Below are 21,784 nucleotides of genomic sequence, written 5' to 3'. Positions count from 1 at the left end.
ACTGTATTGAATTTTATATAATGCATATGATACTTTATTAATAAAATAAAACTACAAGTCACTTTTTATGTATACATGTGAATATATGTGCATTGTGTAATGTGATAAAGAATGACATTATTCATAAAATATTAACAATGACGAAATCCAACGTGGTAGAAAAAAAAATCAAAAAAGGTTTTATCTTAAACACGTGTTCTCTTGTTTGGTTCAAAGGATTCTATATGTGGATGATATGGGTAGTAAACAAAATTACTTCGGATCTCATCATCACTAGCTAATTCTGGAAATTCTTTACAGAAATCTTCATGTGACATAAAGGTCCTTCTCTTTCTAGTTTTTTCTATTCTCTCCCCCATATCTTCACTAATTGCTTTGTATCTTGATGCCAATTGACTTGCAGTACTCATATTTGGATTTGAATCTCTAGTCATTACAAACTTGGCACGAGAAGAAAATACAGGTCCAAAGAAAGTATCAAAATTTTCTTGATGAATCAGAATACAATCCTCAGGGATGCATTCTAATTCCTCACTAAACCGTTGAGTGGTAATAAAAATTGTAATGATACGGTATTTGCTCAAAAGATTAGCAAGTTGTGTATATTGCTCTGCCTCATATCGTAACTCATCTCCCTTCTTTTTGCTCACTGTATTGGCATCGTTCCTCAATTTTCTGGCTTTTTCTTTCATTTTACTAGAAACACCTGCATTTTTCTTATGCTCATCTTTGATTGTTTCCAAATCAAGAGATACTTTTCTCCATCTGCATTGAACAGCAATAAGAATGGGCTCAGGGTTATCTACTAAAAAGAAAACATCTGCAAATGATGCTGAATAACCATTGATCATAATGTAACCTGGCTTTAACATAGCAGTTTTTTCCGCTTTTGCAGAAAGGTTCAGGCATGGAAATTGATGTTTTAATTCATAGATTTCAACAGGTTCAAAATTGATCAACAGGCCCAGTGTAATATCGCTACCCTGTGCACCACGAAAGAAATCTCCAAGTTTTAATAATTTTTCTTTTTTCAGCACATCAATCATAGTGATGTGTGATGCTATAAAATCCGCAATAAATATTTCCCAATTATTCCATGACCAATCTGAATCAGGTAAAAATGCTTTATTTAGATTTTCTGTAAAAATTCCAAGGACATCAGCATAAAGATACATAAAGAAGTATGGTATATCAATTAGAACTTTATCTTTTCCTTCCAATTTCCTTAGTATCAAGTGCCTATCACGCTCCAAATGTTCTAATTTTTCAGTAGAGTTACCATCTTGTAACTCATCAGACATATCTGATTCGATTACCATAATATTTCTGTAAATAAGCTCGTGTATGAGAATTTTATGGTTTCTAGCATAAGCTTTGATTTTATATGCCTTATTAATATCGTTTGTGACATTGGCATAGATTGTTGATGGGATTGGGATCCTTTTTTCGAGATTTTCAAAAAATTCCTTAATATTTGTAAACTTTTGCCCGAATAATTCTGTAAAAAGGTATTCCAAAGCACGTGGAAGACCACCTGTATCAAGGAGTAATTGATGTATCCAAATTTTTGGCACCCATACACAATCAGAAACATCGTGATTTGTTGCAAATTCCCTCATTATATCAAGGCGTGACTCCAAGGAAAGCAGTGGAAGGTCAAGAGGTTCACAAGAATACGTTGAAGGTTCCATTGCTCGTATTGCGTCCTGTGGTGCTGTACCTGATAGTAGAGTCTGTATGAATATGTTTGGAATTTTTCCGGTCATGTGATGCCCAAGAACATACATTAACTGTTTAAATAATTCAGCTCTTTCCTTTCGATCTTTAAGAATAAACTGAAATTCATCAATTTGGAGAAAAATGAAAAGATGCTGGCCAGGTTGAAGTCTTTTGTGTTCATGGCTGTAGATGTGCGCGAGAACATTATCCAACTTGAAAATATGTTTATATTCATTGGCTTTTGTACTAAACATTGCAAAACTCCACACATATTTTTCGTTGACAAAAAAGTAGTATGCCAACCGCAATCCAAAAATGATTTCCGATGCAATTTTCATATCTCCTTGGATTTCGTATTCATCTAAAGCATAGCCACTAGAGAAATCAAGAAGCATGTAAAGCATGTGAGGCTTTTTGCCTCTTGACGTTTTCCATTCTTCATCAAGACAATTAAACAATTCAATTCCATAACGTGTCTTTCCTAGTAAATTATAGTTTGAATTTGTTAATTAGAAGGCTAAAACCGCTTTATCTGCTGTAAAAACATACAAGAGAATGTATGAAAGTTACCTATGCCAGGTGCCCCACCGCATAAAAGGATTCGATAGTTTGTCTTTGCCGTGGGAGTTTCTTTTTTTATAGCTTTTTGTTTATCTAAGGAATTACAAAAATTCCTGTCAATCACATCAATAGCTTGCTTAAGGTCACGTTATTTTAGAGCCATGGGCTTGGGCTTATTATTGTCTACATTGTCTACGTCCATTTGTTTATGAATTCCCTCCAAAATCTTTTTCATGGCATCTTCGATCGACGTCACTATGTTTTGTAAACAATAAGAAAGCACAGTGTATTAACAAATAGATACGGTGCAAGTAACTTATATGTATCAATAATGGCGGAACGCCATGATGAGAGGGACCTACTTTAACGCGAAAAAAAGAGATCAGAACAAACTCGATATTTTGTTACTGCGAATTTCTTGTTCGAGAGGTAAACCATTGGGAGACACTTACCGGTGGCGGGCGGAGGCGGTTGTACGACGATATGGATGTGATTAGGTGGAAATACATAACCAACCGGAAAAATCGTTCTAATCAATTCACTTGGGCTCAAATCTTCACCAAGTACTTGTTCAAGGTATGCATCATTACGAAAATTCTCGTTAAGTGTTTTTAACTGCTCATTATCTTTTTTGAAAGGGGTTTCGAACTTCCATAGCCTCAGTTTATTAGCTTCATTGTTGTTGGGCCATATTTGTTTCTTGAGATGTCCAAAGGAGAACTTTTTAATAGGGACATCAACTCCTTCAACGCGGGTCGTTTCGCCAATGTCAACCGGAATGGCACTATTAATAGGAGTATCTAGAAGGTAACAATATAACGTAATGTCGGCCATATATCTGCAAACGCGGAAATCGAGAGTTAAAACAAGGTCAAAAAAATTAATAGTCCAGTAGTATAAAATAAAGACCTTTTTGTTGAACTGGCAGATAGGGAATTTTCCTCAAATTTAGTTTGTACCCGGAACGGCGAATGTACTCGAGATAGCGAAGAATAGCTTGACATCTTGATTATATTTCATATATATATATGTTTCCATAAAAGGGTGTTGACTAATTGCTACGAACTGTGACTGCGAATTGAGTCAGCGATGTGTCAAGGATCAAATACAAAATTACGAAAAAAATTTATTAATCAAAAATCAGCCACATGGCACATGTCACAATGTCACATGAGAGTGCCAATCAAAATAATTCCTGATCGGCGAAACTAATGTACTACGCAATATAAATTCGCTAATAAAAAAATCAAGACTACGCAATATAAGATATGAATATTTCGGTTATGACTGTGCATTTACAAGGAAGCGACTCAGAGCTTGCAAAGCCAATATCTATTTTTTTGTTCAGAACTTTCGAGAACCTTATTAGACAGAGAACATAAACTTTTGGTGAGTTTTAATATTGCTAATTTATTTCTGACTCCGCGCGTATTCTATGCATATGAAATTCCGTTATATCAAGTTTTTATTTGTGAAATTTTATACACTATAATTAACTAAAACTTAAACAAAATCATCTATCCTACCCTGTTTTTGCTTTTCTTACTTCACTATTAGACATATTTTCAATAAAAAAGTTCGTGATTAAAGTGTAAAAAAAAGATTTCGATTTATTTTTAGAGGTTTCACATATATTAATATTTCCAAACAAACAATCTTATTTAGGAAATTCTATTTATATTACAACCTTATAAAGTGTTCAATATTCAATATTTTCAACATTCCTAGTCAAAAAAATTTCATCTGAGTCTTCAAAGCTTGCGTATTCCACTAAAATTTCTTAAAAGGTCATCACACTTGCTGCTAATTTTATTGGTTTAAAACCGTGAATCGTCACGTGTTCCGGTAAATCGAATAATTTTTAATATAACTGATTCGTTATTTGTTCCGTTATAGCCATTATCGAGAATTTACTAATAAATTCCGTTATATCAAATTTATTTTAATATATGTGATTTACTTCCGGAAAAACGTTCCGGTATAAGGCCAGTTCTGGTTTATTGGGGTTCCGTTATATCGTATATGATACATAATGTCTACTGACAAATACAAAGACAAACTTTTAGCAATAATGTTGAAACATTGCATTATAATACGTGTTTATATGAGAATTAAACTTGAGTTTAACAAGATAAGACAAAATTTGTTATTCGTGTTATTAAACAAGATAACGACAATTGTCAATGACGAAGCTGTAGTAGTTTAATAACTTCTTTTGCAGCAATTTAATAATGAAACTTGTAAAAATCTTTTCGATACGCAAATGTGATATTCAACTCCGAGCTAGTGCTTCATTTTTGCACTTTAAAATTAACATTAACAACAATAGTTTTTAATTTTGCATTAGGTAATTTTACTTTCGAACAGTTGTCGTTTTATTTAGTCGCTGCATAATTAACATCACGTGATTATAAGGTCTGTGTAATTGATCTTGATACTATAAATGTTTACCCGATGTATGCATATGTATGAATATCAGAAAAATAAAAAAAGTACTGTATGTATTAATTTTTTTTATTAATAAAATATTTAAAAATTTTTTATTAAGGTCTAATAATAAAGTATAATGATAATTCGTGTAACTAGTGCATTTGACATCATTTTGCAAAGTTTAAAAATCTAAGAAAAAATTATTAATTTTTTTTTCTTAAACACGTAATTTTAATTTATAAAATTAATTAATGTAAAGGTATAAATTGTTAACTAATGGTATAATTAAACTAAGTGTAATTAATAATAACTACTATATTAAAAATATCTGATTTTAACTGTAATCACCAGGGACGACAACAGCGCAACCTTTAGTACTCTCTCCGGTTTTGCACTTTTTGGTGTCAGTGCAGCATCGAATGCAGAATGTGTTAATATCAGGTTCAACTAAGTTCACGAAATTTTTAAATCCTTTGCATACTGCACCAGAAGGTGCTTTAGTATCATATTGACCGCCTCCATCACTTTTTTCAATTTGTACTTAGTTCTGTCAATGGTACCGGTTATTTGAACAAACCCTTTTCCTTTAGCAAAGTTAGCAGACTTAATGAAACCGTTGGGAAATTTTTTGGCTCCAGGTGCATTGGCAGGGTTAGCCTCAGTGCAAAATGGTATAGCATCGTCTTCACTATCCCCGATTTCTTCTCCATGCGTTTTTGGAAGGAACGAGCAGAATACTTCTTCACTTTCCACCGTTACGGTTCGAGGTGTTACGCGCCTTAACCATACAGCGGCGGCATGGGCAGATGCAACGATCGCAAGAATAATAATAAGTGTGGATAATTTGGCCATTTGTATTAATGAATTGATTAAAGCGGAATTGAATTAATTTTATTTAAATAAATTTTAAATAATAAGATTAGCTTTAATTCCTTTTTTTCGAATTTTCGAGGAAGTTTATATAGAGAATTACTGTCAAAAGGAATTAGAATATTTTTGGACAAGACCTTTTGTTGATATTAATTGCATCCGTATGTCATCTATATTTAGATCTCTGAGCATTTAATTAGTATATGATTTGTAAGGAACTTTATGTTCTAATATTATATCTGAATTTAAGGCTTTCCAAATTAATTTTTAGTTTAACTTCCCCCCCCTCTATTTTTGAAAATTTTAAAATAGTTTAAACACATGTGTTCACATATGTTTAAAGCGCCCCCTCAAATTGGATGACCGATTATTTCCTATTTTACCGAAAATCTTAATATGTTTAAAAATATCATAATTGTTTAAATTATTCTCCCAAATTTAAACTAATTATTAGTTTGGAATGGCCTAATTGCCCCACCAAATTATAATACAGAAAAAGAAGGAAAAATAATACAATTATATAAATAATTTGTTTCCAAAAATAAAAATAGATATTGATATTCATTTTCTTAAGAAAATTTCAATTGCTGATCTTCAAAATCTTACGTAAATTTTTTAGCAAATTTTATGCATTAATGTTGTTATTTTTAGTAAATAATTTTACAAATAAAAAATTAAAATACATTTTTGTGAAAAGGTTCATGAAATCGTTACCACAAATAAATCTTTAGTTCATTTCAGATTTCATAAAACTACCTTACCTGATAATACACTTCACGTAAATCTCATCAAATAACCAATTACCAATTTTGTGAATTTTAGTAATTAGGATACAAAATAAAAATAGCAGTGTTGTATATGGGACATTGTATGTCCGGCGATTTTTTTTGTGCCAAATAATCCATGTCTGCGTCTATAGTCCGGACACAGACAAGCTGCTAACCAACCTTAAAAATCTTTTGACTGGAATAAACAAGAAAAACGGCTGGCAATAATGTGGACAAATGTCCGGACATGAAATTATACTGTAGCGGACATGGACCAGACTGTCCGGTTCCATGACAACATTGCTCATAAGTATAGTTATATACCATTTTATTCTAAAAAAAACTCCATAACAGATAAAACCAACATATATTTTACATAATTACCATAAATCCATATGGGATACTATGACAAGTATTAATTGTTTTTTCAAATTGTTTTTTCAAATTTAACCTACATCTCATTTTTATTTTTCCCTATAAAAATTCCATCTTTTTTCTGTAAAAGGCTCATATTTCCGGAATTAGTAACCTTAAATCATGGAATTTATTGAGTACATTTTCCGTGAATGGATCCATAAAAGGCTCATTTTTACGGGTTTTTACAGAAATAATGGACAAAATTCTTTACAGTCGGCTCTCGTTATAACGAATTTTGATATAACGAATTATTTGGTATAACGAATCTTTAGTGTTGTACCAATTTTAACATATAAAAAATTTGCTATAACGAATATTACTAATTAAATGCTGTATACTGTTTAACGAAGTAAGTCTATAAACTGTATATAATAAAATGACTCTTTTTATACCGAATTTCTTTTTATAACGAACTTTTTTAAATACAATGATGATATTTTGTGTAACATACGTTGTACATAATCATAATATACCACAATATACAGTACCAAAGCTTCATTTACCAGATTTTCCCATTATATCGAAATTCGCTAACGAATTTTCTTATAATGAAGGCCTGATTGGCCAAACCACCAACTTCGTTATATCAAGAGCTGACTTTGATTAGTCTACAGTCAGAACTTGATATAACGAACCCTCCAGTTTGATAGTTTTGGTTCGTTATAATGAAGATTCGAAAAAATGAGTTTTTCTTGATATACCGATTTAAATAGTAAATAATGTAAAAATTCGCTATACATAAAAATTATTAAAAAAAATTTCATTGTTGTATTACATGTTCATGTATGAATACATTATTTATTTATTTTGTATTACATTATTCATTATTTCTACGTTTCACTCATAAAATATTCCCATAAAGTTCCATTACTGTAAGTTATTTTTTTTTAAAAAAAAAATTCCTAATTAAAGTTGATAAATTCATCCATACTTAATTGAATTGAAGATTCTGATTTATATCTCAACACCTTACGCCTAATACCTTTTAAAATTCTCAGTTCTTCATTAGTCACTTCAAAATTTTCCAGTGGGAAATTATGTAAATTAATCAAGTTTCTACATTAATCAGTGCTTCTGTCAAAGAAATGACAGGAATAATTTCTTCTTCATTTTGCAAATCATCTGCACTTGGTACTGTTTCAACAATTTCATCATCTAATAAAAAGCAATCATTGCTGTTAATTTTATCAGCATTTATATAATCCAATGCAGATAATGGATCATCAAATGGTAATTTTCAGCCCTATAAAAAAAGTTGTCCAAACACTGTTCAGTTTTTTGTTCAGAAAATTGACCCTGTTCTGAACATTTACTTGACATTTATTGGACAATTATCATGATATTGTACATTTTTTATGTGGTCGAAAATTCTCAATCTCTGCATCTTGTATTAAATTGAAACAAATATTGTATAATAACGTGCGAGTGTTCAGAAAATTGACCCCATTCCGAATATTTATCAGATAAACATTTTTTATAGGGCAGATTACATCTTCCAAATCCTTTTGATCTTCCTTTTCAATCAACTTAATAATAGCATTAACATCATCTTCCCCATCATTACTTTCCTCATCTGATTCATTGTCTTTAGATGGTAGAATTCCAGTTTCCATCCAGCAGTTTTTAATTGTAGTTTATTCAACTTAGTTCTATGTTTTTACAACAAAATCAATTGCATTACGAATTGAAACTGATGCTGCTTGGTTATTTAGTTCTTGTGCAAGATCATATGCTTCAACTCTGTTTTTCTACCAAGAGTTTTCAATATTTGGCTTTAAAAGAATTAATAATTTTAGTATCTAAGGGTTGTAGATGTGTAATGGTGTTTGATGGTAAATAACATAATTCAATATTACTAAAAGAAGGAATATCATCTTCTTTTCCATAAGTAGGAGCATTATCTACTAATAAAAGAATGTTTTTTCCCTGAGTACATATTAAACTATTTAAATTTTTTAAATAGTCTAACCAAATTGACTGTTGCATCTATGCAGTTTTATTCCAATAATAATCTACATTATCTTTGACAGATACATCATGAAGGGGTTGAGAATTTTTATAATTATGTATAAATAATGGCTTAAATTTATCTTCACCTGTAGCATTGCATGTTAGTAAAATAAATAGTAACTCTGTTTTTGGATTTTTTAGTTCCAATTACAGGACCTTGTGCAAATGTTTTTGAAGGTTCTAATTGCCAAAAAAGAGCTGGGTAAAAAATAATAAAAGCATTAATAAAAAAAAAGTTTTTTTAAGATTATTAATTGATTTAGATTACCTGTTTCATCACAGTTATAAATATCTTGCAAATCATATTCAAATAATTTTTCAGCAATTGTTGTCCAGTATTATTGTGCTCCGGATGAATCTGGTCAATCCGTCATCTGGATGATCACGTGATGGATCAATCCAGATTAAAAAAATCAGATCATCAGATTATCCGCGGATTGACCAGATTGATTATAATTCTGGCCGAAATTAAGTAATTGGCATAAAATTATCCTTTTTAGGGTATGAGTAATGTTACACAAATCCAAAAAAAGCAATTTTGTTTCCAGCAAAAATGAAATTTTGGGTTTCACAAGAATCCTAAAAAGGAATAATTTCGCTGATCATTCTTTGCTAACAACTTAATATTTTTTAAATGTATTGTAAAATTAATATTACAGTACATTATATACAAACCATGTTAAGATACTTGTTATTGGTCTTGTAGGGACATCGTACAATAGTTAGTATAATATCAATTGTAATATAAATTTATTCATGTATATTTAATATAAATTTTAGCAAATTATTGTAAAATATATTGTAAAATTTAATTATAAAATAAATTGTAAATTTAATTTGTAAAAATACATTGTAGCTTTAATTATAAAACACATTTCCTCTATCCTCATTTAAATACTCTTCTCTTTCCTTTTCTTTTCTAATTTCTTCGTGCAGTCACTTTGCATTCCCATAAGTGTTCATTTCTCCACCATCACTGGTCAGAATAGTCCATTTCGTCCAGATTTCAAATTGACGAATGTTGGACGAAAGTTGATCTAACTTTGGCCGATTGTTGCCAAAAAATTGTTAAAATTATTATGGACGATTTGCACAGTTCGCCTGCCACTTGGCAATCACAAATCGGCAAAAATTCGTTATTATCAGCAAAAATTCGTTATTATCGGCAAAATTCGGAAACAAAACTATTCGTCAAACTTTTAGTTATAAAATATACACAAATTGATCTCGAAACACATTTACGAAAGATTACCAATTTATTTTTTTTGAAATGCCAGTTTTAGTTTATTCATAATAATAATAACCGATTTTATTCAATAATAAATCAAAACAATTAATTATATATTTATTTTAATAAAATTTATTAAATTTATTACCAAAAAGCAGTCAATAATAAGAAATTAATATTTCGCAATAAATCTATCATAAAATGATAAAATGAATCAATCATTATGTTCGGTTTGAGTATTATCATCAGTTTATGACTGCGATTCACGATTTTCAGCCGGAGTATCAGGACCAGAAAAATCCGTATCGACGGGCGTATTTTGAGTTTTGTATGCCCATTCCGGAGCATTTTTAGGGTGTCGTGAGGTGATACAATAGCTTTCGTCATCATAGTTTCTCCTCCTCGTTAATTGCGCCGTCTGTAGAGAAAATACGTGAGTATCCAAGACGTTTCAGAGAAAATTGATAAGCTGTAAAGTCATAAAGTCATTAAAACAAATAAAATTAGTTGATGTTTTTAATAAAATACAATAAAAAAAAGATTATTATACCTCATCGGAACGCTAACTAAGGTTATAAACGATAATTTTTCTTTTACCATCCGGTTGTTCTTTATCCGTTTCTGAGTCTTCAGGTGAATGGTAGCGAGTATCTTTCAGAATGTTTAGGACCTCTGTCTTATCATAATCCTTTACTTGATCGTCATTACGTTTAAAAAGAAAAATAGCACCCTTGACTCTACGCGATTTTTTCTGAAATATAACGAATGTTTAGTATCAATTTCGAAATGACAGTAAAAAGACAGATTCTACCTCGCTCAATCTGTTGTTTTTATGCAGTCTTCTGTTATCTTTATCAATTACACCTCGCTCAACATATAAAAGTCATGCTCTACGATGCTTGTGTAAGGCAGCTAACCAATCGTTTATCTGCTTATACGAAGGACTAAATCGAGGCTTCATAGAAGCAATCAATCGTGGTATTAATTGTCGTAAAATGTCCGCGTTCGTCTCGTTTGTAAATTTTTCGTCGTATCTTAATGTTAATTCGGGAGGCATTATTTTTAATATTACCTTCATTTCAGTCTATAATAATTTATAAAAGATTCGTAAGAAGGATATTCAAATCGTATAAAATGCAAAATCTGTCAATTTCTAACGAACTCTAGCATTTTCTTCGTCAGTTTCAGAATCGTCATCTGATTGATCAATTTGACATCTCGCAACTTTTCTTTTTTTGCCAGGTCTATTATCGTTGTCGTTACTTTCACTTTCTGATGATTCGACATCGGCATCATCTTGGCTTGATATTTGTGATTTGAGATTATTAATCTCGGCTCGAAGAACTTCATTTTCGAGATTGATATACTTATTATGGGAATGTAATTTGATATAATCTTGCCGAAGTTCATTTAATTTGCCTTTAATTTTTTTTAACTCTCTATAGACCTCGCACATTCTGCCTTGTAAATAAGCATGCTCGTCACGGAGCCGACTATGTTCTAAATAACGTAAAATATTTGATAAAAATTCGTTAAGTACATTAAAATGTGTCACAGTTCATTACCTCTCTTCAACTTTTCATAATCACTATTATTGTATCTATACGCTAATGATTCTGATGGTTCAACAGAACTCGAAGAAAAATCATATGGTAAAAACTCTCGTGATAAGGAATCCCTGTGCGGCATTCGAGATAAAGACAATTCTCGTGGTTTAATAGTTCTGGTATGTTGAAAAGAACTTTTCAGAAAATGCGCACTGGCCATTTCTTTATCGGTATGGGATTCTTCCAGATCTCGACTTGTTTTTGACTTTTGACGAGATTCCATTAGAACTTGACTTATATCAAGGACAAATGGATCTCAATAATTTTTTTGGTAAACTTGGCCGGTAGCAGGAGTAGTTGACGTTTGTCCACGAGCCACTTCAACGATTTCTACTTCATCGGACAGTTTGTCTCTATTTGCTGTAAGGATGGTGCCGCAAATATGTAATTGCGGAATAATTGCGATTTACGGTATTGCGGAACATTGCGGATTTTTAAATCTAAAAATCCACAAATCCGCAAATCCGCAATTATCCGCAATCCCGCAAATATTCCGCAAAAAAAACTTTCTTTTTTTTAATAAAATATAATTACTACTAAAAAAAAAATATTTCTATTTATTATTAATAATAAAAGAAATTATTTTACATAAAAAAATTAAAAAAAACGCTGGAACCTATAGTTCCGGCGTTTTAATTAAAAAAAATTTAAAAGAAACCGCCGGAACCTATAGTTCCGGCGTTTTTACATAAAAAAAAATTAAAAGAAACCGCCGGAACTTATAGTTCCAGCGTTTTAATTAAAAAAAATTTAAAGAAAACGCCGGAACCTATAGTTCTAGCATTTTTATTAAAAAAAATTTAAAGAAAACGCTGGAACTCATAGTTCCAGCGTTTTTACATAATAAAATTAAAAGAAAACGCCAGAACCTTAGTTCCAGCGTTTTTATTAAAAAAAAAATTAAAAGAAAATGCTGGAACCTTAGTTCCGGCATTTTTATTAAAAAAAATTAAAAGAAAATGCCGGAACTTTAGTTCCAGCGTTTTTATCAAAAAAAAATTAAAAGAAAACGCCGGAACCTTAGTTCCGGCATTTTTATTAAAAAAAAAATTAAAAGAAAACGCCGGAACCTTAGTTCCAGCGTTTTTATTAAAAAAAAACTAAAAGAAAATGCCGAAACCTTAGTTCCGGCGTTTTTACATAAAAAAATTAAAAGAAAACGCCGGAACCTATAGTTCCAGCGTTTTTACATAAAAAAATTCAAAAGAAAACGCCGGAACCTATAGTTCCGGCGTTTTTACATAAAAAAAATTTAAAAGAAAACGCCGGAACCTATAGTTCCGGCATTTTTACATAAAAAAATTCAAAAGAAAATGCCGGAACCTATAGTTCCGGCGTTTTTACATAAAAAAATTAAAGAAAACGCCAGAACCCATAGTTCTGGCGTTTTTATATAAATAAATTAAAGAAAATGCCGGAACCTTAGTTCTGGCATTTTTACATAAAAAAATCAAAAGAAAACGCCGGAACCTATAGTTCCAGCGTTTTTATATAAAATAATTAAAAGAAAACGCCGGAACCTTAGTTCCAGCGTTTTTACATAAAAAAATCAAAAGAAAACGCCGGAACCTATAGTTCCAACGTTTTTACATAAAAAAAATAAAAAGAAAATGCCGGAACCTATAGTTCCGGCATTTTTACATAAAAAAAATTCAAAAGAAAATGCCGGAACCTATAGTTCCGGCGTTTTTACATAAAAAAAATCAAAAGAAAATGCCGGAACCCATAGTTCCGGCATTTTATATAAATAAATTAAAAGAAAATGCCGGAACCTATAGTTCCGGCGTTTTTATATAAAATAATTAAAAGAAAACGCCGGAACCCATAGTTCCGGCGTTTTTATTAAAAAAAATTAAAAAATATGCTGGAAGCAATAGTTCACGCATTTTTGTATAAAAAACCTATTAGTTCTGGTGTTTTTTGTATGTAAGAAAACACCAAAACTGAATTGCGGAATTACGGGCTACTAACTGCAATTCAACTTCAAAATCCGCAATTAAGGATGGCGCCGAAATTGCTTTTCCAAATCTGCAGTATTGCGGATTTAAGAATTGAATTGCGCATATGAGTTCGCATATCCGCAATGAATCCGCAAGTCCGTAATGAATCTGCAAATCAATACTGTATCGCAAATCCGCAATGAATCCGCAAGTCTGTAATGAATCCGCAAATCAATACTGTATCGCAAATCTGCAATGAATCTGCAAGTCCGTAATGAATCCGCAAATCAATACTGTATCGCAAATCCGCAATGAATCCGCAAGTCCGTAATGAATCCGCAAATCAATACTGTATCGCAAATCCGCAATGAATCTGCAAGTTCGCAATGAATCCGCAAATCAATACTGTATCGCAAATCCGCAATGAATCCGTAAATCAATACTGTATCGCAAATTCGCAATGTTAAATAAAATAATATCAAGTAAAAAACCATCAATTCAAAATAAAGAATTCGTCATCCCGATATATTAAAAATTGTTAAAATTAGAAGTGTTATTTTTATAATTTTTTTTTTGTCAAAGTTATTATACTGAATTAAACATACTATTTATTCATCACAATCAACTTCATCTGATGATGATATCATGCTATACCAAGACTTCTTTGATTCAATTTTATACACTTTTTACTCGTAATATTTCTGGACAATTTTGTCCACTTTTTTTCTATCATTTTTGGACATCCATCGCTTCTGGACAATTTTGTCCACTTTTTTTCTATCATTTTTGGACATCCATCGCTTCTGGACAATTTTGTCCACTTTTTTTTCTATCATTTTTGGACATCCATCGCTTCTGGACAATTTTGTCCACTTTTTTTTCTATCATTTTTGGACATCCATCGCTTCTGGACAATTTTGTCCACTTTTTTTTCTATCATTTTTGAACATCCATCGCTTCTGTCCACTTTTTTTTCTATCATTTTTGGACATCCATCGCTTCTGGACAATTCTGTCCACTTTTTTTTCTATCATTTTTGGACATCCATCGCTTCTGGACAATTTTGTCCACTTTTTTTTCTATCATTTTTGGACATCCATCGCTTCTGGACAATTTTGTCCACTTTTTTTTCTTGTATCATTTCTGGTCACCTTATTCCTCGTATTGTTTCTGGACAATTTTGTTCAATTTTTCTCTTTGTCCAGTTAAATTTACAAATTTTCACATTATTGAAATTTAAACTTCACAATTTACAATTAGGCGTGATCTTAATCAATCAACATCTTGTACTACTAAATCAAACTTTAAAACGATATTGATGACAAACTCTTTTAATTTCAAGTTTTGCTCTTTATAACGTCATGTCAAGCGGTCCTTCTAAGGTAAGCAAAGGTCGACCACCATCAGATGTATGGTGTAATCATATGATACAAGGTAACATGCAGTCGAGAGGACACTATTCAGCGACGTGTAGTTACTGTCGACAATACTGGAGACAAGGAAGGTCCCAAGTCCTCAGTGCACATTTGGCAAACCACTGTAAAAAATGCCCCGATGATGTTTCATTGTATTTTGCCAAAATTGTCAGGAAAAATCTTGCTAAAGAAGAGGAAGAAAGCGCAGATGAAGATGAATCAGATTATCCTAACAAAAGGGTTTGACAAACGGGAATTAAGAATTTTTACGGAGGAGGTAAAATAGAAAAAGGACGGAGTGATGAATTAGACCGGGTGATAACGAAAGCCTACGTGATGTGCAACATACCCTTTAGCACAATCGATAATCCTTGGTTTATCGACATGATAAAGGCGCTGGAGCCAGGATACGATCCACCTTTGCGACGAGTACTAAACGGTACTTTATTGGAGGCGGAATTATCCAGAGTCAATGCACGAGTCAACAATGAATTAGAAAAAGAGTCTAATTTTACTATCAGTAAATCTATAATTTCTATAATTGCTTCAAAATATTTTATTAAAAAAATAACTATCCATATATTTTTTATTAGCTCTTGATGGTTGGACAGACCCTCGAGGGAATAGCTTATGGGCGTTTATTTTGCTGACACCATCGAGAAAGGAATATCTATTACAACTTGAAGACCTTTCTAAAAATTCACATACCACTGAATATTTATCAAAAGTTATAAATGATATAATTTGTAAAGTGGGTATAAGCAAAATTGTCGCTATTGTCAGTGACAATGCTGCCAATGTCGCAGGTGCCCGTCGATTAATCATGAATGAATATCCATCCATTATCAATATACGATGCATCGCCCATTGCATCAATCTGATAAGTAGTGATATTGTCAAAGTAGATCAAGTTAAATGTCTTGTAAAACGAGCAAATATTTTAACAAGATACTTCAAAAATTCAACCCTTGCCAGCACTTGGCTTAAAGAAGCGATTGATGCAAAAAATATTGCAGGTGGAGGGCTGAAAACGTACATCGAAACAAGATGGATGACAGTCCATGAATGTACATCTTCGGTGTACAGATTAAAAGATGCTTTATTACATGTACGTATACTTTATATTTAAATTAATAATAATTAAACCTAATACAAAAATGTTTATTCAATTAGGTCCTGGACAATCATGAACGCGAAATCTCTAATGAAGCTGTAAAAGCAATTTTGAAAAAAAGAGGGTTTTTTGATGACATTCGTATTTTATCGGATATTTTGAAGCCGATAAAAAAAGCAATTCTCATGTTAGAAGGAAGTAATGTAACTTTAGCAGATTGTTATCTGCATCTTCTTCGTATCGCAGCATTTTTTAAGTCAATGCCAACTGATGATTATAAAGAGTTAAGAAACTCTTGTATTAGCATTTTTAATAAGCGGTAATGTATTAAGTTAGTATCTTTAATAGAAGATTCAAAATTAATGTTTAATTTTAAATATTTTTTTAATAGATATAAAGAGTTTGACGAGGATATCTATTTGTTAGGTTTCTTCCTTCATCCTAAATACCGAGGTAATTATTTTTTTTATTGTTATTTAAATTCATTTAATAATATAATTTTGCAAATTTGTTAGGACATGGAATGTGTAATAATCAATTTGAGCGTCTTAGAAAGTGTGCCCTTTGAATCTGGAAAAACCTTGGGCATAAAAAAAATTCTGGATTAGAACTTGATGCACAACTTCGTGCATACTTTGATAATTCTGAACCATATAACGCGTCTTATTCAGTTCATGACACAGCTTACCATTGGTGGAATTCCATAGTTGATGGGAAATTTTCTTTTCTTTCGCGGCTAGCTAAAGTAATATTTTCAATAACCCCACACTCGGCAAGTTGTGAAAGATTATTTTCAGCCATGGGATGGCTCTTTGGTAAGAGACGTATAAATTTGCAACCAGAAACTATAGAGACAATGGCGAAAATATATCTTTATTCTCTCAAACATGCTAAAAAAGACTTAAATTATACAAGTAACGGTGATAGCAGTTCAAAGTTAGATGATGATATTCAACTCATGCTGAATACAGTATTTGAAGAAGAAGAAGAAATTATGAGTGAGAATGATGATGATAGTTTTAATGAACATCAATCTGATGAAACAAATATGAATGATGAAACATTAGATATTGAAAGCACGGTAGATCTAGGACCATGGGTTTTTATTGATAATTCTATACTTCCAACTATTACTCGAAGATATGATAGTGATGGCGAAGAGGAATGGGATCCAGAACAATTAAACTAATTCTTTTTTTGACTTTTATTTTGCCTATATAATATTCATATTTGTACTTATTGTGAACATTTAATATCTAATAAATTTGATAGTATTTTATAATGCATATCAACAATTTTGTCCTCCCTTTTTATTTTGGACAAAATTGTTCACTTTTGTATTCAGAAAACTTTATTATTTATTTTGGACAAAATTGTCCACTTTTGTATTCAGAAAACTTTATTTTTTATTTTGGACAAAATTGTCCACTTTATAATCAGAAAACTTTACTTTTTTTTGCTTTAGAAACTTTGGACAGAAGCTTTCCTGTGCAATTTGAAAATATGTAAATGTTACATTTAATTATCTATACATTTAATTATTTATCTAACGCGTATAACTTATGCCAACTGAATATAAAATACATGCTTCTTTGTTGATAATGATATTACCCACTAACCAACATATTCAATGTATTCACTATTTTTTTTATTTATCCGCTATATTAATGAATTCCTCCCCCATAAATTCAACTCTTCTCTTTTTTTTTGTGCAGTACTATCTGGATTAGCAGTAGACAAGATTTCAGAAAGACGTTCGTTCGACAAACTTGAAATTGATCGACGAGTTTCTAATGTAGGAACTTGGGACAAAAATACTTCATAATATTCTTGTTTAACGAAAAAATCGCACTTACGGCACCCAGCTTTCGCAAGTTGCGTACTCGTGATTCCTTCATTAAATAACCTTCGTAATCGATCACATCCTATCCTATTCCTTTGTTCCATTTTGTCGCCAATTTTAAGCACAGACCGCATGAACTGAATAACCCAAGATTTTGTAGTTTTTATATTATTATTAGGGTCAGTTCTTAATTTTTCTCCAAGTTCAAATAGATCATCATAAATTTGGACCAAGGACACCAAATGTAATAAATTAAAAGACTCAGCGGCTATAACAAAATTTTCACATTGTAATTCTTGCCTTCGCCATTGATCGATTCGATCTTTAGCGGATTTCTCATCAACGATTTTGACTGGGTCATCTTTCAGCATTTCATTTAAGTCATTGGATATATCTGATACTTTTAATTCTTCAGAAGCAATGAGTTCGCCATTAAACGATGAATCTGCTAACAAAATATCGTGAAGTTTCTTTCCCTTTTTTGAATAATAACAATTGGGTAGAATTTAATAATTTGGCTTTATCATCGTCGTCATCATCATCATCTGAGAAATTACGTTTTCGTACAATGGATTTTGATAACGACACAGATGTTAATGCTTCTAATTCTTCTGATTCCTCCATTTCTGAAGCTAGTGCTTGTGATTCTGCTGATTCTGCTGATTCCTCCACTGCCATTTCTGAAGGTACTTGTGATTCTGCCACACTTGATTCTGCTGATTTCGCCAATGTCATTTCTGGAGGTACCTCCGCCGATGACTTCATTTCTGAAGTTGGTACCCGTGGTTCTATAGATACTATCACTTCTCTAGTTGGCACTTGTGTTGCTAATTTTACTTTAGATGTTATTGATCTTGTTGGTGGTTTCATTGATGTTTCAACTTCTGTGGTTGATGCTCGTGCTCTCAATCTTGATGCTGGAACTACTTTGTATTGTGAAGGTGGGTTAAATTCATTAATTTCACTGTTGCCAGATTCATCCCTAGTAGAACTTAAATTTGCAGCTTCAGTAGGTTGAAAATTGTTATCCTCATCATCATTAGCAGTACCTAGAAAATTTAGATATAAATATTATAAGAAAAATATAATAATCAAGAACAATTTCAGAATTTGATAAATTTAACTTACAGAAGCTACTAATTTTTGCGATCCATTTATCAATGTCATTATAATAATTCTTTATTGTGTTCCAGCTGCGGTACGCAGGTAAGGTTGTACTGGCCCACATTATGTCAGAAATAGAAACATCATTTTTTATGTGATCTTGTTCGCCAAATTTTTCGATACAGCGTATATTCAAATTCAACCAAATTTTTGTTTCAGTGTCAGAAGTAGAAAGATTATTTATGGATAAATCACTGTTTAACACACGGGCAAGTTCTGAATCGTTGGGTTTAAGATATAATGATGAGCTGGGAGAGGATTCTAGGCACGTGTGTTCAGGTGTTGAATATTGTAACAATTCTCTTAATGATTCATTCACGCTACCAGTTGTACCAGATGTAGTTGAACGTGTATTTTCTGGCTATTATTAGAAAATATATAAATAAACAAATAAAATATAAACAAAATTAAGATATAAATATTAAAATTCATTCACATATTTACCTGTAAACGAATTACTTCGTATCTACCTTTATATAATTCATATAGCGATTTGTAGCGTTCAAGTTCAGCCAAATTACCCTAAAAAGTAATGAATTTTGTTCAGAAATGAAATCATTTGTTCTAAAATGAAATGGTTCTGATACCAAGAGAAAAAAGTGGTCCAGAAACGAAAAGTGGACAAAATTGTCCAGAAACGGAAATTCAAGAGAAAAAAGTGGAACAAAAAAAAATGGACAAAATTGTCCAGAAACGAGAAAAAGGTAGAACAGAAAAAAGTAGACAAAATTGTCCAGAAACGAGAAAAAGGTAGAACAAAAAAAAAGTGGACAAAATTGTCCAGAAACGAAACAAAAAAAGTGGACAAAATTGTCCAGAAATGAAAATTCAAGGGAAAAAGGTGGACTGAAAAAAAAAATTATAAGCGAAATCAAAATCATTTAAAAAGGGCCTTATGGAATACCTTATTGATGAATGTAAAATCTAAAGCCGATTCTTGCAAGTCAAAATAAACGTGTCCCTCATTCTTTTTGAAAGATAATCTTACTTTATCTTGGTCAAAATTACATGATTCAATTTTTTTATTAGACTTAGTCCAAATAATTGACAGTGCTAACGAAATTAATTCTTCGTCTTCAGGTAATAGCTCAACTTTTTTTCCACGAATCTTTAAATTAAGAGCCGAAGAAGGTGTTTTTGACATTTTAATAATAAATTGTTGAAAAAAGTAAATAGAAAAAGAAGAATTTAGATACAATTGTTTTGATGTTTTGATGCATTATAAATTGATTATATTATAATAGAGTGAGTAATAATACTAAATTTGATGATTCGATATAAATATATAGATTGAGTAATGATCATGATACAGTATTTAATTGGCTAATTTGCGGATTTTTTACGGATTTGCGGATAATTGCGGTTTGCGGATTTGCGGATATTTGGACTTCTGAAATCTGCAAATCCGCAATATTGCGAATCCGCAATTAATCCGCAATTGCCCAATTACGGCACCATCCTTAACCTTGACTAAGGTAACATTCAGATTCTTTTGCGACATAATAGTTCGTATAGAGGACCACAAAAGGTGGTTGGATTCTTTAAGCAATCTGGGAATAAAAGAAGCATCTACATACAAAGACCATAAAGAAAGTAATTGAGCACAATCAGTGGCGACAGTAATCTTGGAATTCTGAGAGAGGGAGTCCAGTCCATATAATAAAGCAAAAATTTCTGAGCGTAGAGCAGAAGGAAAAATGGAAGAAATATGATTATAATGGGATTCCAAAATAAATCCATCAGGATCTATAGCAGTCCATGCATAAGCCATCGAGAATACCGGATGACTAGAAGGAGGAAGGAAGGAGCCATCAATATAAAGTGTAGACACCGAAGAAGGGAGTTGGATATCAGAAATCTTAGACATTTGTTCATTCATAGAAGGTGACTGATCCGGGGCAAAAAGATGGAATAATGAAAGAGATTTGGCATAGCCTAGTGAGACAGAAAGTGAAACCGAGCGAGTATCTGCATGTATATAAGTACGAGGTTTCGTAGGATAACGGATCAAACTTGATAAAGGCACGTAGGAGAAGCACTTTTCAGAAGGACATCGTTTAAGCAATGTCTTAGAGGTGGAGAATTGCGGGAGAGCAGAGGCACAACCTTGGCATGCAATAAAATCAGAAAGCAAGTCATCAATTGAAGACGCAATCCAATGTGAAATAAGGGCTTCATTACGTGGAGCAGGATAGGTAGTAATCACATGGCCAACAAGAAAGGAGTTAGTATTACGATTAAAAGAAATAGCCCATTGAGGGTTAAACCAATAATTTCGACTAATATCTATAAGAGAAATAGAAGCTATGGTATGCGAACTAGGAATTCTAAATTGTTGTAAAATAAAAAAGGAGGGTGAATTAGGAATAACAATAAGATTGAACAAATAATTGAACCAAGCAGGCACAGATCCTTTGTTCGACACTCGTTTAAGAAAACGTAAATCTTTCCATGAGAGAAGTCGAGAGCCACATGGTGTAATCATTTGAGCAAGAAAACGAGTGCAGAAATTTTTCTGAACATTTTTCATGGAAGTAAATAAATCTTTCAGTAAAATAGACCAGAGCGAAATCGCTGGACGTAAATCTTTCCTTGGAGGTCAGAATAATAAAGACCACGTGATATTTAAACGAGAAAAGAACAATAAAGAGTTGAACAAAGAATGTGTTCGCAAGGAAAAGGTATGGGACCATGGTTCC

General features: G+C 31.8%; 6 protein-coding genes across 7 annotated transcripts; all 6 read right to left on the bottom strand.

Moving 5' to 3' along the window:
* Nucleotides 1-8: 8 nt before the first annotated feature.
* OCT59_015732 (uncharacterized protein) lies at nucleotides 9-1,619 on the bottom strand (the record flags this gene model as incomplete). The annotated part of the gene is made up of 1 exon (XM_066140236.1): nucleotides 9-1,619. One exon carries the CDS (start codon nucleotides 1,617-1,619, stop codon nucleotides 186-188), a length of 1,434 nt encoding a protein of 477 aa, XP_066003035.1. The 3' UTR covers nucleotides 9-185.
* A 46-nt stretch (nucleotides 1,620-1,665) lies between these two features.
* Nucleotides 1,666-3,284, bottom strand: OCT59_015731 (uncharacterized protein; the record flags this gene model as incomplete). Its single annotated transcript, XM_066140235.1, has 6 exons — nucleotides 1,666-1,720; nucleotides 1,786-2,200; nucleotides 2,290-2,373; nucleotides 2,585-2,641; nucleotides 2,733-3,118; nucleotides 3,190-3,284. 6 exons carry the CDS (start codon nucleotides 3,282-3,284, stop codon nucleotides 1,666-1,668), a joined length of 1,092 nt encoding a protein of 363 aa, XP_066003034.1.
* Nucleotides 3,285-5,044: 1,760 nt separating this feature from the next.
* On the bottom strand, nucleotides 5,045-5,562 carry OCT59_015730 (uncharacterized protein; the record flags this gene model as incomplete). The annotated part of the gene is made up of 2 exons (XM_066140234.1): nucleotides 5,045-5,234; nucleotides 5,288-5,562. The coding sequence occupies 2 exons, from the start codon at nucleotides 5,560-5,562 to the stop codon at nucleotides 5,045-5,047; spliced, it is 465 nt and encodes a 154-aa protein (XP_066003033.1).
* Nucleotides 5,563-11,553: 5,991 nt separating this feature from the next.
* OCT59_015729 (uncharacterized protein) lies at nucleotides 11,554-11,832 on the bottom strand (the record flags this gene model as incomplete). Its single annotated transcript, XM_066140233.1, has 1 exon — nucleotides 11,554-11,832. One exon carries the CDS (start codon nucleotides 11,830-11,832, stop codon nucleotides 11,554-11,556), a length of 279 nt encoding a protein of 92 aa, XP_066003032.1.
* Nucleotides 11,833-17,737: 5,905 nt separating this feature from the next.
* On the bottom strand, nucleotides 17,738-18,292 carry OCT59_015728 (uncharacterized protein; the record flags this gene model as incomplete). Its single annotated transcript, XM_066140232.1, has 1 exon — nucleotides 17,738-18,292. One exon carries the CDS (start codon nucleotides 18,290-18,292, stop codon nucleotides 17,738-17,740), a length of 555 nt encoding a protein of 184 aa, XP_066003031.1.
* A 61-nt stretch (nucleotides 18,293-18,353) lies between these two features.
* Nucleotides 18,354-20,229, bottom strand: OCT59_015727 (uncharacterized protein; the record flags this gene model as incomplete). Of its 2 annotated transcripts, XM_066140230.1 has the most annotated exons (4): nucleotides 18,354-18,970; nucleotides 19,050-19,446; nucleotides 19,530-19,607; nucleotides 19,990-20,229. In XM_066140230.1, 4 exons carry the CDS (start codon nucleotides 20,227-20,229, stop codon nucleotides 18,354-18,356), a joined length of 1,332 nt encoding a protein of 443 aa, XP_066003029.1. The 2 variants fall into 2 exon arrangements, with proteins under 2 accessions (XP_066003029.1, XP_066003030.1); XM_066140231.1 differs by lacking the exon at nucleotides 19,990-20,229 and having other exon boundaries at nucleotides 19,556-19,570.
* Between the last annotated feature and the right edge of the window lie 1,555 nt (nucleotides 20,230-21,784).

The sequence above is a fragment of the Rhizophagus irregularis genome, chromosome 23, assembly GCF_026210795.1.
Source record: "Rhizophagus irregularis chromosome 23, complete sequence".
In the NCBI taxonomy this organism is placed as follows: domain Eukaryota; kingdom Fungi; phylum Glomeromycota; class Glomeromycetes; order Glomerales; family Glomeraceae; genus Rhizophagus; species Rhizophagus irregularis.
The sequence above is the reverse complement of the archived record's forward strand: the minus strand, read 5'-3'. Positions and strand labels throughout refer to the sequence as shown.